Here is a 16,330-nt window from a genome sequence, read left to right as displayed (position 1 = left end):
AGTCAGAAGGTAGTGCCCACTCTAAGAAAGAACTGACCATCATACTAAAATATATGCAAGTTTGCATAAGATCATTCGTAAAATCTATAGCTATAAGAAAGAGAAGAAGGAAGAAGAAATGCCTGGCTGTTCTGGCTAATGGAAAACTAGCAAGCTATATGTATGTAGCTGTGCAAGTAGTTCAATTCTAAAAGTCACTAAAGAAGGCTTAGTTCAGTAGAAACAGGGAGCAATCAATAGAATTTTACAAAGCATAACACCTCATATGAAATATTGAATGACTAAACCTGCACATGCATGTCCAATACCAGGAACTGAAGCAGACATAGAAAATAGAATAGTTAGGATCTAGTAATGTCTTTTACATAGATAAAATCAGAAGAGCTTGTCCTTTTTGCTAGGCTAAACAAAGGTTTAGAGAAGTTATGAGAACAGAAGTTACCCGTACCTAACAACAGAATGCAGACCTACAGCACTGGTGCTCTTAACAACAAAATATTTTCCTAAGTGCTCTGGCTGGTCCATCTTACAGGTATACTTCTGATTAAACTCAGTTCTAGATCTGGAGTTATCAGAGTAAGGAATTTTATTGCCTCTTTTCTCCTATCCCCATTTCGGACCTCTGCAGTGTAAAGCAGAGTTCACTCCTCAAAAAAGAAGCAAGATCAAACACACATTCCTGTTAAACCTAATGGTCCCTGAAATACTACTGCCATTAATCTTTCTTGCTTTCTGCACTATCATTGTTATAGCTGGAATATTCTTCTACTGATCTAATGGCACAATGCAAATATTTCATGGTGTAACAGTATGCAGGTAAGATGTTTTGCACACTCTTAGAAACCAAAATCTAACACTTTGCCATGGAGCCAGCCAGTACTTCCCAAGTCTGTGCTCCTCTAATTAAAACAGACCCAGCAGCAATTCTTTGCCACACCACTACTGTTTCCATACAAGGTGATCTTAGTCAAGAAAGGCACAGAATTTAGGCTTGAAAAGTACACACAGGTTCCAGGAAAATTCCCTTCAAATGCTCCCAGGTGCCACTCCTTTTCCTGTGCCATTCCCATTCCATCAGTCCCATCTCCAAACTCTCCACACAGGCAGTAAAGCCCTTTTTGAGGTGAGCAAAAGGTGAGATATACATAAAGTAGCAGACAAAGTCTGGTCAGAGTTGAACAACAACTGCATTCTCTGTTCATTTGAGCATGGGTTGAAATTTTTTGGGGAAAAGTTAAAAATAAGCAAGAGCCTACATATAGACCGATAAGCCAGAAATAACAGAACAGAGCACATTTAGACAAACCAGATTCTTGGGGGTGCACATCTGCCAAACTCAGGTACAGAATGACACCCCCAGTGCTACTTTCAAGACTAAGCTGAAAGCCTAGAGAAGAACCAGAAGTACTAATTTAAATTGCAAGCACTTTGTTTAAAGCATAATTCTAATAAAAGGCTCACATTCCTGCCTCAGCTTCTCTCCTTTTTATTTGTTAAAATTAATATAATTTAAGAAGCAGTATTTACAGCAAGCCTGAGGGAGGCCTGGACAGACACTTTAGGAAAGACATTTAGAAAACCTGTACCTAGAACTAAGATCTTCAATGCTACTTTTTTAAAGCAGGTTATTTCCTACAGTGTTAGTTTTCTTTTTGATTCTAAGTACATATAGATTGTATTTCTCCAATCTTATCTAGCCAAAGTTCCCATTTAAGACAACACTTCAGGTGAATTTTTTTTTTTTTTTAAATCCAAAGACTTTGTACAGTTCAAGTCAATTTTATTGCATGAACAATGCATTCCAGTGTTTTCAGGTGACTTTTTTCAGTTACCATACATATGAAATAGTTAAGCAAAAAAGGTATTCTGAGAGAAGCCAAGGCAAAGGATGGAACACCTTTTCAGTAGTTGAAATGTACTGAATTCAAACTACCTTCTAACACTTAAACTTAAAAAATAATCATCCTGAAATAGTGAAAACCATTCTACCCCTCCTATCATCTTTGTACTTTCTATTATACCCCCTTTATATTACCTATTTTGTTAGTACTAAAAATAAAACATTAAGCAACCTTATTTTCCCAAGTTAGTCAATTGCTACCAACCATTTCTTGCTACTTTATCTGCAGTGACTATCATAGGTTTTACAAATATAAGCTATTAAATACCACAGCTATTTAAGTTACTATGATTATAGGTGAGAATGCCTACATATCCACTACATTTACCACCAGTGATAAAGTCATTCTTAGAGAATACTATAGAGGAAAGAAAGTTCTTATGCTGTACAACTCTACTTGCAAATAGAAATTGTCCAGACAATGCTGCTACTGTCTCTGTTCCCCCTGCACCCAGTCAGTTCCCTCTTGAACTGTTTGCAAGCAAATCTGGTTCCTGTTAGTTCACTAAATCAACATGCAAAACCAGCAGGGTGACCCTGCATCTTTATATGGGGACTAACAGGCAGAAAAAAACCTTATTAAATGTTGTATATTCAATTAATGAAACACAATACCTTGTCCATATTAAGAGACCCACCTCCATCATTTGGAATTGTTAGTTGGCTCCGATTGTAATTGGAAATTAAAATGCCAACATTGCCTGTAGAAGCCACATCTAGGTTTTAAACTGCAGATTCATTACCACAGTGAAAAAAATTAGGTGTGCAAATTAAATATGTCAGTGAAAACATTAACTGATCAGAAACTCTTCTGTCCATAAAAAAGCTGATACTTTTGCCCATGCAGCACCACTCCTTAAATACCTTCCTTTTCTCCCATGGGCTCTCAGGATGGGTTCTGCTATCTCTGTAGCTAGTATCTGTCAGATTGTGATTGTCTCACTGGATTAAGTTCACAGGTCACCATCAGCAAGGGAATTTTATCCTTTAAACACTGATTACATATGCAGGAGACTTTTTTATTCTATGGATACTGTGCTGCTCTATTATCTATGTCCCTTTACAGCAGGAATATAACGAGTTCTTAATTTTCACACTTACCTGAAAGGAGCACTTTGTTCTTAAATGCATTTCTCTTAAAAAAACCCAAAATAACCAACAGTCCAAAAAATGTACCTCAAAGGAGCCAACATATACTAAAAAAAAAATTTAAAAAAAATCCTGAACAAAGTGCTCCCCATTGGAAAGCCAAAAGCCAAAACAAGACAAGACTTGACACAAAAAGTCCTTGACATCATGAACTGACAAATACACATCAACCTCATAAGAAAAGCACAGCCCACAGTAGGGTATGTGGCAAAAGAAAAGCACCAAAGGATAAGAATGACTAGCAGTCACCTGCCTTCTGAAGAAAATGGAGGGAGAAGGAAAGAGAGGAAAAGGGACAAGAGATTTCAACAGCTCCAACACACCTTGCATCACCATTTTTTGCTTCCCCTTCACATCTTTAATAACTATTATTAAAGCAACTTTGGGCAAATGGAAACTTGAGAGAAAGAAGCAGTTTTAACAAGTTATTGGCACAGACTACAGATGCTGCAAGTTACTTTACTGCATGCCATTTGTGCCTCACTTGCTCTTCAGATAGGTCTGTAATGCAAAACAGAATTTTCTATTGTGCTGTAAGAGGAAGTACTAGAGGTAACAAGCATTTATAATTAGACATTCAAATAATCATAATTTAAACACTAGATCAGCAGTAAATTCTGAAAAATGCAGGATTTGGATACTACATCAGCAAAAAATCAAAAGCAGACTGGACACAACATTCTCAAGTTCTCTTTAATAAAATATTAAACTTAACTCTCCTATTAAAAAACTAAATTTAAGAAAAAACAACCTCATTAAAGCAATTCCTCTGTAATTTCACAATTACATGGAAATCAGTCAATACTGAAACTTAGCTTTAAAACTCAAAACATTCAGTTCTGTTCTATCTACCAGGAACTCCCTCACTTGTTTGAAACAGCAATTACTTTCTTCGCTTGCTATTTTTAAAAGGCAACTCTGAAGGAAAAAAGCCCCAAAAATAGAACCAAAAAAAAGTGACCAAAACGGAGGCAGATGACAAGGATAACAGTTAGGTTGTGAATTCCCGAGTTAGATAATGTTCTAGTTTCAAACTCAGCAGAATAAAGTGGCTCTGAATCCATTCCTTAAAGTATACCATCTTTTTTATAGAAGTGATTTATTTTTTTAAGGAACTTCATCCTAGTCTTAAAAAAACCCCCAAAATATAAGGCAAACTAAAGCTATTATGTTCAAACTGCATAAAAAGTCCTTGTCAATATATAATACATCAGGTACACTTTCCACCAAGAGAAACTTGGAGAAAACATTAATTTCCTGCCTACCCTGAATTTAAGACCTGGCCATTCCCTAAATCAATATATGTCATACAATATACAGAATTCAACAGGCAAGGCAGATGAGGTTTATAATCTCACAAATGGCATCCAGTGGCAAGAGCTGGCAGATGTTACCTTCCTTCAGAACTAACAATTTAAGTTATCTATCATTAGTCAAATCACCTTTTCAATATTTTGTTTTGAAGCTATGAATATTTCATTCAAATTTGGCTCGGATTTATAGTTATTTTTTTGAAGTCAATAGAACATGACTCGATGCAGTTTGATATTTCAAGCTAATCAGAAGAATACACAGCTTCTGAGTACACGGAAGTATTTACATAGTTGGCATACTTTTCCTGATCATACCACATTACACGCCGTAATTATGAACTTCCTCGTTGCTTTATTTTTTGTGACTTATCTCAAGGTGCATTTGATGTGTTGAAATTAGAATATTTAATACAAAAAAGAGTCACATCAAAATGAAATAAAGTTTAATAGAAATACATAGATACATATCTAAAAAATTAAAAAGACATTCTACTTTTAAAGGTGACTTACTAGCAAAGCTGAAGTAAAGAGGTGTAGTCTGATGTCACAACCAAGACAGTAAGAATCTGCTGCCACTGAAATACTTAGCTTAACCTCCTCTTCATTGATTGCCCCTCACCCTCTACAGCTTTTTCCCCCCAGACTGAGTCTAGCAGCTGGGTAGTCTTGGGAGACTCAACCAGCCAGACAGCTCAGCAAGAAATGAAGCCTGCAAATAAACCAGCCTAGAGTAGTTTCCTGCTGAATCTCTCCAAAGCTTTAACCTGACCTACTGACCACACAGGCAGAGACTGAGATGTGTAGACTTGGCTGACAAGTGGGAGGTGGGTGGGGAAGCCTCCTCATGCAGCTACAGCTGCCCAAGGAAGCCATGTGGCACCTGTTGCAACAAGTGGGAAGTCAAGCAACAGAAACAGGTCAACCCTTTTACATCCAGTTTTAGTCAGAGATTTAAAGATGGATCCAGCTTTACTATGTTTTTTACATTATAAAATCCTCTTTGACAAAATCTACTATTGGAAAGAACCCATTAAATAAACTGATAAAAACCCTCCTGGGTCCCTTTGAAGATGCCAGCTGCTACGAATCCAAATTCTGGTTGTAGATACTTAGTCAGGTTTAGTCATTGAGTTAGAATCTCATCAGTTAACATGAAACATGAAACCAAATTTCTATGAGGAATCTTAATAGGTTACCCTTTATAAAGAATTTTTAGGTTGTTAGCTTATTTTATAAAAAATATTTGAAAGAGTTTTGCTGTTTTAACAACAAAAACAACCTGTTACCTACCAAACAAAGCAGAAAAAAACCAGACAATTTTTGAGTCCACTTTTTAAAAAACACATTTAAATGCATTTTCAAGAACAGCAAAGTGAAAACACTTATTTTGAAATGAGAACTCTGCAAACTTGACAGTGCTGTCCTTCTCTTCAGAAGAGAAAATGAAAGGGAAAGCTGATTGTTTGTCTCAATAGTGTAACATTAAGCAATGAGTTAAAAAGTACAATATTTTTCCTTTCTACATAATACAGGGAAAAAAGAAAGCAATTAACTTCAGGAAGAACAGTGACATCTAATCCTAATAGAAAAGAAAATCAAAAAACTGCCTGAACATTCAGAACTAAAATATAACCAGTTCCAAGGGTTAACTTGTCCCATAATGAACCACAGCAATGAAGCATTTACTCCTACATTTTGGAGAGGGAGGGCCGTCTTATCAGCTCTGAGTTAATAGTACACCTGCCAAAACACAGATTTTAGTCACTGTGAAGAGAACAAAGAATGATTATGTAGCCAACACTGGCATGTCTAGGACTGATTTAACTGGAGCTATGACCCCCACCCCACACAAAAAAGGTTAAAGCTGGCAGGAAGCTCCAAGAAGGAAGAATACTTCTGTGGTGACATTATACATATATGTAATTTTTCCAACTTTGCATATTTAATCCATTAATTTAACATACAGTAAGAGGGTTAAAATTTAAACATCCACTTAATTTTCAGTGAGTGGATTGAGGTAAGCTCTTATTAACATGGTCAAAGCAAGATAAAAGTGATGAAAACATGTAGTTTAAAGCTGTCAATCCAGGAATGTAAGTTACACCAGTTGTTATTTTTGTACTGCTCATGAATATAGACAGGCAAGTAATTTCGTATTTATCTGTTTGTATCTATGTATCATCTGTATTTACATTTATTTCAATGTCCTAATTCTGCTTCTAATAAACAAAACAATCCCAAAGTTAAAAAAAAAAAAAAGAAAAATATCTGCATTTTAGAAGCATTATTACTGAAAGTTATTGAAACAAATTTTAATGCCTTAAATTTTAACGAATAATCAGAAATAAATTTCAAGGCCAGAAATTACCCTATGCTGCACCCACTCCTTGCAAATGTCTATCACACAAGGTCAGCCTGTTTCAGAACTTGCAACACTGAAGCAAGTTTAGAAGAAAGCTCATACTCAGTGGTAAGAAAACTTACGGATTGCAAACAAAAAGCCATTCTCTTCTAAGGTCAAACAAACCACAAAACAGCATTCAACATCCAAATACAGTTCAGTGATGTGTTACTTCTCTATTCTTTTGAGGTTGCAGAACATTTTCGTGGAACTTTTAATATTTGCTTACAGGGTCCAAAAACATGCCCTGTCCCTGCAGCTCCAATGGGGACGGGGGAATAATCTGTAACTGAAAACTCAGTTATATCTCAATTTCTTCTAATGTTTGGATAACACCAACAATGTCTAAAATAAACAAACTGCAAAGTGTGATTGAGATTAAGTACAATACCTCATTTAAGAAGTGCTATGTTCAGCAGTTAAAATTATTTTTCACTGTTTAGAGGAGTGAACAAAATACTTATACAATTTTTTATAACAGCTAATGGGAGTTGTTTAGCTGTCTGTTTTTCTATTGGCCTTTGTGGAACTAGGTTGCTTGCTCAGTACAATTTTCAGAGGCAAAAAGGTATATGAGCCTATCTTTAGAGTACCAGCTTTAAAAAAAAAAATGAGCCAAATAATGCTTGGAGTCTTTAATACACAAATACTAAAAACACTCTAATCCAAAGTCCTACACTTCAATTTATAATGCTACCCCAAAACAGAACTCTTTATCATCAAAAACAGTGAGCAAATAGAACATACAGACTAGAATGTGACTCCCACATTCTCCATGAAGAGGTCACCAGAAACCCTGGTGCAAATCAAAGTCCTTAAGAAACCTGCTAGGAATGAGTATAACACAAAGCAGAAAAAAAAAAAAAAAAGACAAGACAAAAACCAATCTTCCAAAAGTGGTAAACCAGATCACTTGGTGTTATACAATGACAGAACAAAGAGAGAGAGAAGAAAGACATGAAAAACCAAGTTAGATCCAGAGAAAGATCAAAGCAATATTATTCTGGACTAAATAATCCGACCTGTTACAGATGCGGTCTCAACACCAAATAAGAAACAACTCTCTACAGCTGTCAGATGGACATAGCTGGGAAAACATTAAAATGAAAGTCTGAATTTAAAATGTATTATAAATAGGGGTATTAAAAGTTCATGAGTTTTTAATTAATCAAATTACATATACCTAGTGTTTCAGCCTAGAGTCTTGTTTTCAGCATTAAGCACTACATGTAAATATACTTCAGCCTTGTTAAGTTTGAGGGACGTTGTTCTAAATTAATGAGCAATTTTTTCCACCTGTTAGTGTCCAGACTTGAGACATAGAAAAACATCAAACAGAAGCAAATTTAGAAGATGGTAATTGAGGTGAAATAAATGGCTACTGCAGTTAAGTCTTCATCTTTAAACAAAACAACTGCTGGATATTATTCCTCCTCTGAAAGCTTAGACAGGACAATTATTGTGTTACAGAGCAGCAGTTCACAAAATTTCATTTGACGGATATTGTATTAAAATCATAATGTTTCTGAATATTATTTTTAAATGCTGAAACACATCCTTCAACTGGAAATTAGGCCTCTACAACATTTAAACACTGCAGTTATTTCTATGGTGGATTGAGACAATTGCAGCAACCAGTTACTCAAAATTGTTCTCTCTTGAATTCCAGTATCTTTCTGGACACAAACCACACAACATATTTATATACAACAAGCATATATATCAAGTGAATATTAAAACAGGTGCAACACATAGCATTGTCTTTGATGAACTAGAAAAAGATAATACTCTAGCTCAAGGTTGCTAAGCATTTGATGTTCCCACAGAATTCAGCTAACCTTCAGGGCCTCTCAAAAAATAGAATCCCTATTTACATAGTTTGAGCACACATTAAATAATTAAAAAAAAATACTGGGAGCAATTTTTCATGAAACACAGAACTCTTTCATGTGACATAAGGACATTCAAAAGAAAAACTTACTGGAATTCAATGGCATGCTAACTGTAAGCAGATCACAACCTTCAAAACAGGTACTGTTTCCCAAATTAATGAAATTTTGCAATCCTACTGATATTTGCATGAAGGTGTTTTTATTTTGGTTTTCTGTGGGTTTTTTTAAGAATACTTAACCAACAAGGTTATAAAAATCAGTGCTCCTTCCTGCATATCCACTTCCAGATGCTTCAGGATGTATGTTCTTAATGTTGCAATGCAGCAGCATTACTTTTACAGCAAAGCACAAGGCAGGGCTACTGCCTCTCAAAGATGGGATAGGAACCTGGTACACCTGGCATAATTTCTAACTTCATGTGATTTTTAAGTAATTAAGAACAATGTAAAGCATTTAAGTACCATAACTTCCTATATGAAGACAGCATGGAAAACTACAGCATACAGATTTTAAAATGCTAAATAACTTCTGGCCCACTATTCTACCTGACTGATATTTATCTAAGTGATACCACATTCTCAGAGACCTGATTCCTATGGGTTTTATAAAAATCGGTTGCCTTCTGGCAGAGGAACTTCAGTTAGTTCTGCCAGGAAAAACATCCACTCCCCTCCAGACCTCAGAGACAGCAGCCACCAGCAGCTTAGCAGCGAGCCAGGCACTACAAGCAGCATCAAACCAATTACAGCATTTGCAGCATGCTACAGGAGGTGCCCAAGTCACTCAGCACTGGAGATGGGCACCTTGGGACAGCCAGGCTTAGCCCACCAGGGACACTGGAGATGTGGAAGCCAGTATGAGACTAAGTTCCACAAATGGGAGTGCCAAGAGGAGGAGATTGAGATGCAGAATACATCAGGTTCTTTAGTTTTGTTACTCCACAATAGGTGAGCAGTAATTGGCATAGTGCTGCTGACAGAAAAAAACTCCTATTTTCACTACCATGAGCGAGCATCTTGGAACTTTATTTTCAAAGAAAGTTACACTGAAGCTCCAATCTACTGAAAAACCATTTCTCATCTCTCTCAAAACTACCAAAGACAATTGTAATTGAATGTAATTTTGAATTCTCTTGGTAGCTGTACAAGATTCTGCATTTCAAACATTTAATAACAGATGTACTTGTGATGTGAACAAGTCTTAACCTCTTCAAAACAGTTAAGAGACAAATTATGCACCCTAGTGATTTCAGAATATATAATATCAGTTCAGAAAATGGCAGATAGGCTTAACTCTAGTTTCTTACTCTTCCTCTCCCTGAAGAGCAGCTAGCCTAAAGCTGCTATACAGACACGTTTGACAGAAAGCAGTTTTTATGAATTCTGGAAAACATCTCCACCTTATTTTAAAAGGTGTTTAATAAAAAATAATAAAAGGTGCATAACTTGAGCAATTCTGCTCCAAATTATGAGAATTTGTTCTTGCTTTTCACAAACTCCAGGACACCTTGCCTCATCAAAAGCAACTGATTCAACAAAACATATCACACTTCTTTTTAAGGTTTTAAAATCAAATGGTTTCTATTCTCTAACTGCTACTCATTATACGAGTTTGAAGAACATGACCTTACAGTGGGTTGCCCTCTCCTATGTTTGATTCCTTCAGATTCCAAGTAGTTCTCATTAGCACTGTCACTTCCATGGCCTTATTCAACAATCCTTGAAACTCAAGCTGACCTCGACAATTTCAAAAAGCAAACTCAGTGCCCTTCACAGAGCTGAGGACTGCAAAGGACCCTGGATTGCTGGAGGAGCTGGTGAAAGCCACAGCAAACCAAACCCTTCTGGTCGTATCCATCTATGACGAGTACAGAGCACTTTATCAGTACTGTGTTAGTACACTTAATCTACACATAACCAACTGTGTAATCATGGATAGGTCTACGCCATAAGCAAGATATTCTGAACTTATTCCAATGCTTCCTACAAGCACACAAGGCTGCTATACTAGAGATAAAGTGCATTTTTTAATGGCAGAAGCAGTGCACAGTCTGAAATCAACCCCAGAATCACAAACTTCTGTTTTCTCTAGCCTTGACTTCAGAAAGTGAAAATGTGGCATACTCTAGCTGAACATATTACTAGCTTTCTTCAGGATAGAATAATCTGGGAAGGCTGTGCTGAGCCCTTACACAACCACAGGTCTTATAACTAATAAAGTGTCCTTGCTCAGAAGCAAGAAATTTCATCCCCTCAGAGAAAAAAAGCTGCCCTTCCAAAGAGTCAGAAAAAAGCTGAGATGTGGTAAAAAGACACACATAACTTATAATGTCTAGTCTTGTAGATGAATTCCTGTCATCTATTTCAAGTAAAACCTAATGTTTTTTCATAATCAGCAGGCATGCTTAATCAAGAACAACTTCCTACCCAGAAGACAGAGTTAGAAATATTCAAGTATTTTCACAGTTTTTAAGACATCTCCTTTTCGGTTAAAGCATCAATTAATTCAGAATTCCTTTATTAACAATGATGGCTTGAACAAAATAGAATTTTCTTCCATGATTTTTATTAGTATTTTAGATTAGGTAAAGTTCACCTCTTAATCTTTTCTTTTAGATTATTTCTTTAATCTATAAAGTGTATTGAGGAATGTAAGAACTGTTTATGAGAAGTTATCCTCAAAACAGGCCATGATATTTGTCAGTGAAACTTTCATAACTTCAGTCATACAAAGTTTTATAAAGCACCCACAACTGGTAAGGCAACATTAGACATCATAGTTACTATGTTTCATTTAATCACATGTATCTAAAGCTAAGCGTTCTTAACACTTTTGTTTTGTCGGCTTTTGAAATTTTATTTTACATGGACTCCAGAACTGAAGAAACTCTCTCTGCTGTTAATAAAACTCATGAGTTACACTTCACTTCCCTGTTCAGCCCTCAAAACCAAGTTTGTTAGTTTTCCTTTCTGATATGGAAAACCTTTGTTTACCTATTAATTTCCCTTACTCTGGCAGAAACACAAACCTTTTCCCCATCTCCCAAAAAGAGCCCATGAAAAAAAGAGCATTCAAACCTAGATAGTCACTGCTATTAATAAAAGCTGGCTGCTCTCGCGGCTCTTCCATTTGTGGCACTTCTTCTCCAGTCCTGTCAATCTGGCATCAGCGAAGCCACAACAGATATGCTACAGAGATCCCAGCTCCATAAAACTGCACGGAGAGAAGTAACATGCTTGCCTTTGAGATGCTTGCTATTGCCTGCCAGCCACAAGCCCAGACACATACCTTTTCTGGATCAAATACACTGGTAGAAGGGGCTCCCTTTCCCAGCTGGAAAAATTAGTTCCCACCTACTTGCTGGGGAAATAGTTTGAAAAGCATTCCTTACCATATCATAATAAGGACAGTAATTTTTCCAATTTATTGTCTGAGGAAGAAAAAACATCCTTGTTAACAAAAATAACTAAGTTAGCACAAAACTGATACACTCATATACTACCTAGAGCTGCTTAAGGGCGAGCACTGAAGCACCACCAGCAGCAGTGCCTGGAAAGCAGCGAGGAGCAGGTGAGGAATGGGTGCTGCTGGACCCGTCTGGAGCTGCAGCCACTGCAGAACTGTTACTGTCCATGTCAAGCAAGTCGCTCACTCAACCCTGGCAGCATTCCACTCCCACTGTGCAAGACTGCAAAAGACTACAGAAATAGAATGAAGGGAAATCTTCGATGAATGGATGAGTTACCAGAGCAGGGGATACTGCCATGACTTGCAGTCATTTTAAATTCATGTTGTTGAGCAGTATATGGTACCAGCAGTGCACCACTGTCTTCCAACACTATAATTTAGGTGGATGATCAAGAGACATAATTCTATTTAGCATATTCAATACTTGTTCAAACTAAGAAATTTGTTTGAAGTATCTTGCTAAGATTAAGAAATACAGGTGAGAGATCTAACTAGCTCAAGTTAAGTGCATCTGCAACAGGAGTTAGTAATGGAAGCAGTGAATAGGCACCTAAGCTGAGGTTATAATCAGAATGATATTTTTTAAATGCTCTGCCATTACCCCTATAAGATGACAATGGTAATCAGTTCTCAGCAGTACTCAACTCAGCTCACAGTGTTATGCTAAACCACAGGGTTATGAATTTATTTCAGACACAAACCTTGTCACTGTCATTTAACATGCTGCTAGCACGCAGCAGCCCACTCTAAGGAGAGCCACTAAGCACTCCAGGTGAAGCAGCTCATTCCTTACACAGCAGCAAACTAAAAGGGCACAAGCTGGCTACAGACTACTTGCTAGAAATAAAGGTGTTGGCTATGATGCTAAACGTCCAAGAGTTCACCACCCGTGCTACAAACAGAACCACAAACACAGCTGAGCTAGGTTGTTTCTTTATCAAGCAAATAGTGAAAGTATTCTCAGAACAGTCAGTCCCATGACTGAGCCTTGTCTTAACAGGCCATGCATGGTGACCTTCAAGACACACAGCCTCTTAAACAAAGTGCTTCAAACTTGAATGAAGCTTTTTTGTTTCTGCTGGACTACTTAAGGTCTCCTAACTGAAAAAAAAAAGACTAACACATTGCTGCACTTTTGGAACATTCAGAACAAAAAGTAAAGAGTTGAGACAGTTTCAGATATTTGTGGAAATGCACAGATTTCCACTTTCAGGTCATCATTTCTAAACACAACTATAACGGCAAGCCACAAACACTCTATTCTAGTAATCCAGCTTTCCAAATGCACAGTGGTCAAAATCTTAGATGCTTCTGTATTGTCAGATGGACCAAGGAGCCATAAAGCACGAATTGAGCAACTCCCTCATTCCTGCAGGTGCATTTGCCCATGCCAAGGGATGAAAGCAAATCTGACATCTGAACAACAATGCTTCTACTGGTTTTAAGATACTTGTCTTTTCCACCTCAATGTTGACTAAGTGGATAAATTTTATCAATGTTAAATGCATGCAGTGAAAACCAGAAACACATACGATTGTACGGCAGTGAAACAGAAGTGATACCCTTATTAAATCTTTTCTTTACAAGGCGCTTGGTTCCTTGGGTTAGTTTTAAAAGCCAGGACCACACAACGCATCAGAGTAAATACAGCCTTGTAGATTTGCAATTGTGGTGGCTGCGCACAGAATTTTATCCCGCTCTCAGTGAGCTTCCCTCCGAGGGGGCAGGACTTTGCGTGCGCTGAAGGTACCCCCGGTTCCTCCCGACCTTTCCACGAGTTCGGAGCCAGCTCACAGCCCGGCAAACCAACCTGCCGCTTGCCCAAGCTTCTGGCACCGGGTGCCCGAGTTGCGACATCCATTCCCCGGTGGAACAGGGCTCTCGGACGGAGCCCGTCCAGGCCCGGCCACCCGCCCCCGCACCGCGGCCAGCGCCGCCACGCCGGGACCCCCCGGGCCCCGCGGCCTATGGCGGGGACATCCCCCCGCCGTCGCCGTCCGAAGGTCCCTCGTCACCTCCCCCCCCCCGGCCCGCCCGGGACTCACTGTTGCTCGACTTGAGGTCCCGGTGCAGGATGGGGACGATGGCCTCGTCGTGCAGGTAGAGCATGCCGCGGGCGATCTGCACCGCCCAGTTCACCAAGATGTGCGGGGGGATGCGGCGGCCCCCGCGGGCGGCCGCGGCCCCGGGGGCGGCGGCCAGGGCCCTGTTGAGGGATCCGCCGCGGGCGAACTCCATGACGAGGCAGAGGTTGGGCTCCCGCAGGCAGACCCCGTGCAGGGCGATGATGTTGGGGTGCCGCAGCATGGAGAAGAGCTTGGCCTCCTGCCGCACGCTCTCCGCCGTGGCCGTGATGTCCTCGTCGGGGTCCTGCCGTGCCGCCTTCACGGCCACCTCGCGGCCCCGCCAGGTGGCCCGGTACACCTTCCCGAAGCCCCCCACGCCGATGATCTCCTGCAGCTCCAGGTGCTGGAAGTCGATCTCCGTTAGGCTCCCCGCGGGGTCCCCCAGCCCGCCGCCCCCCGCCGCCGCTCCACCGCGGGGCTGGCGGGTCACGTAGTTGGCCGGGAAGATGCCGAGGCGGTGGCGGATCTTCCCCGCCCACCAGCCGTCGTCGCCGGACACCGCCGCGTCCTGCGACAGGACCTCCACCACGTCCCCTCGCCGCAGGCTCAGCTCGTCCTCGCCGCTCGCCTCGTAGTCGTACAGCGCCGTCCACAGCGGGCACGGAGCCCCGCTGCCACCGGCGGACGCCGCCGCCCCGGCGCCCGGCAGAGCCATGGCAGCGACCTCAGCCCCGGCGGCCACCAGCAGCAGGGCCGCCGACGCGGGAGCGCCCGCCCGGCCGCATCCTCACCTGCCGCCGCCGCCGAGCGGGAGCCGCGGGAGGGGAGGGCGGGGCGCGGGCAGGGGCGGGGCCGCCCGGCCCGGTCGTCGCCGCCGCCGCCGCGGGGCTCCAGTGGGGAGAGCGCAGGCGCGCGCGGGAAAGGCGGGGAGGGCAGCGCCGGTGCCCCGCGCCCGCCCGCCCGTGCCCGCCCATTGGCCGCCCGCAGTCACGTGGCGCGGGGCGCGGCGGGCGGAGGGGCCGGTGTGGTCCGGGGGACGGGGCTTAGGGAGCCGTGCCCCCGCTTCTGTCCCTCGGGGGCTGCAGACCGAGCTGGGGGCTTGTGCCTCCACCGCAGCTTGCTCTCTCCTTCCTTGTTCCTTTGGAGCGAACCCCAAGCGGGTTCTGAAGTAACCGAGCCTCCTCGGTTCGTGCTTGCTCCGCCACCTGCTTCCGCCGCTCGTGGGCTCTCACAGAACGGGTCAGGTTGGACCCACAGTGGGGTCACCTGTTCCAAACTCCTTTGCTCAAGCAGTTTCATCCTAGAGCACATGGCACAGGATTGAGGCCAAGTGGTTCTTAAACATGTCCAATAAGGGTGATTCCACGACCTCTCTGGACAATCTGTTCCAGTATCCAGTCAGCCTCCCGGTAAAGCATTTCTTCCTCATATCCAGGTGGAACTTGCTGTGCATCAGTTTCTGCCTGTTGCCTCTTGTCCTATTGCTCAGCCCCACTGAGAAGAGCCTGGCTCTTGGCACCTCCCTTTAGATACTGATAGACATGGATGAGGTCCCTGTCTATCTCAGTCATCTCTGCTCGAGGTCCAGCTCCCACAGCCTGTCCTTGTGAGAGATGCTCCAGGCCCGTAATTACCTTTGCTGCCCTCCTCTGGACCCACTCCAACTCTCCCCTGCTCACCACCCTGTCCATGCAGGGGCTGAGAGTCCCAGCCCTGTGTGGTGTGATCACACAATCCTTTCAATTAAGAGGTTGCCTGAAAACAGCAAAATGCAGTGTATGTGCTATTTCTGGGTAAAGATTCTCCTGGCTTTAAGTGGAAAAATCGTATCACTTTCTAAACTAGAGTTGTCGTTTCCTTGGAAGTTGGAGGGAAGTGTGTGGGCTGGGGACGCCCTCCCGTCTCGCCAGAGTAGTGGGAAACAGTGGTTCAAAGTGGAAGGAAATGAGTTTTCATGCCAGGAGCCAATCACTGTGCTGTGGGACCTGTGGTTATGGATGTGGCTGCTGCCAGCAGAGGCCCTGAGGAGGACAGTAAAGGCTCGGGAAAGGTGCAAAAACTGCAGTGCTGGTTTGAATAACCTGGTGTGATGAACACTCAATGTTTTGCACAAAACCTTACATTCAGAGCACTGTACATCT

The 16,330-nt window shown here is 41.4% G+C and overlaps 1 protein-coding gene across 1 annotated transcript in view; it reads right to left on the bottom strand.

The window, feature by feature from the left end:
* The window catches only part of MAP3K21 (mitogen-activated protein kinase kinase kinase 21), a 40,966-nt gene extending 26,062 nt beyond the window's left edge, over positions 1-14,904 (bottom strand). Inside the window, exon 1 of the mRNA XM_066546770.1 lies at positions 14,169-14,904. Coding sequence (XP_066402867.1) covers positions 14,169-14,904 — 736 coding nt within the window. The remainder of the gene's footprint in view (positions 1-14,168) is intronic.
* Positions 14,905-16,330: the final 1,426 nt, after the last annotated feature.

The sequence above is a fragment of the Molothrus aeneus genome, chromosome 3 (assembly GCF_037042795.1).
Source record: "Molothrus aeneus isolate 106 chromosome 3, BPBGC_Maene_1.0, whole genome shotgun sequence".
Classification (NCBI taxonomy): Eukaryota; Metazoa; Chordata; class Aves; order Passeriformes; family Icteridae; genus Molothrus; species Molothrus aeneus.
This window is presented reverse-complemented; position numbering and strand designations above follow the sequence as displayed.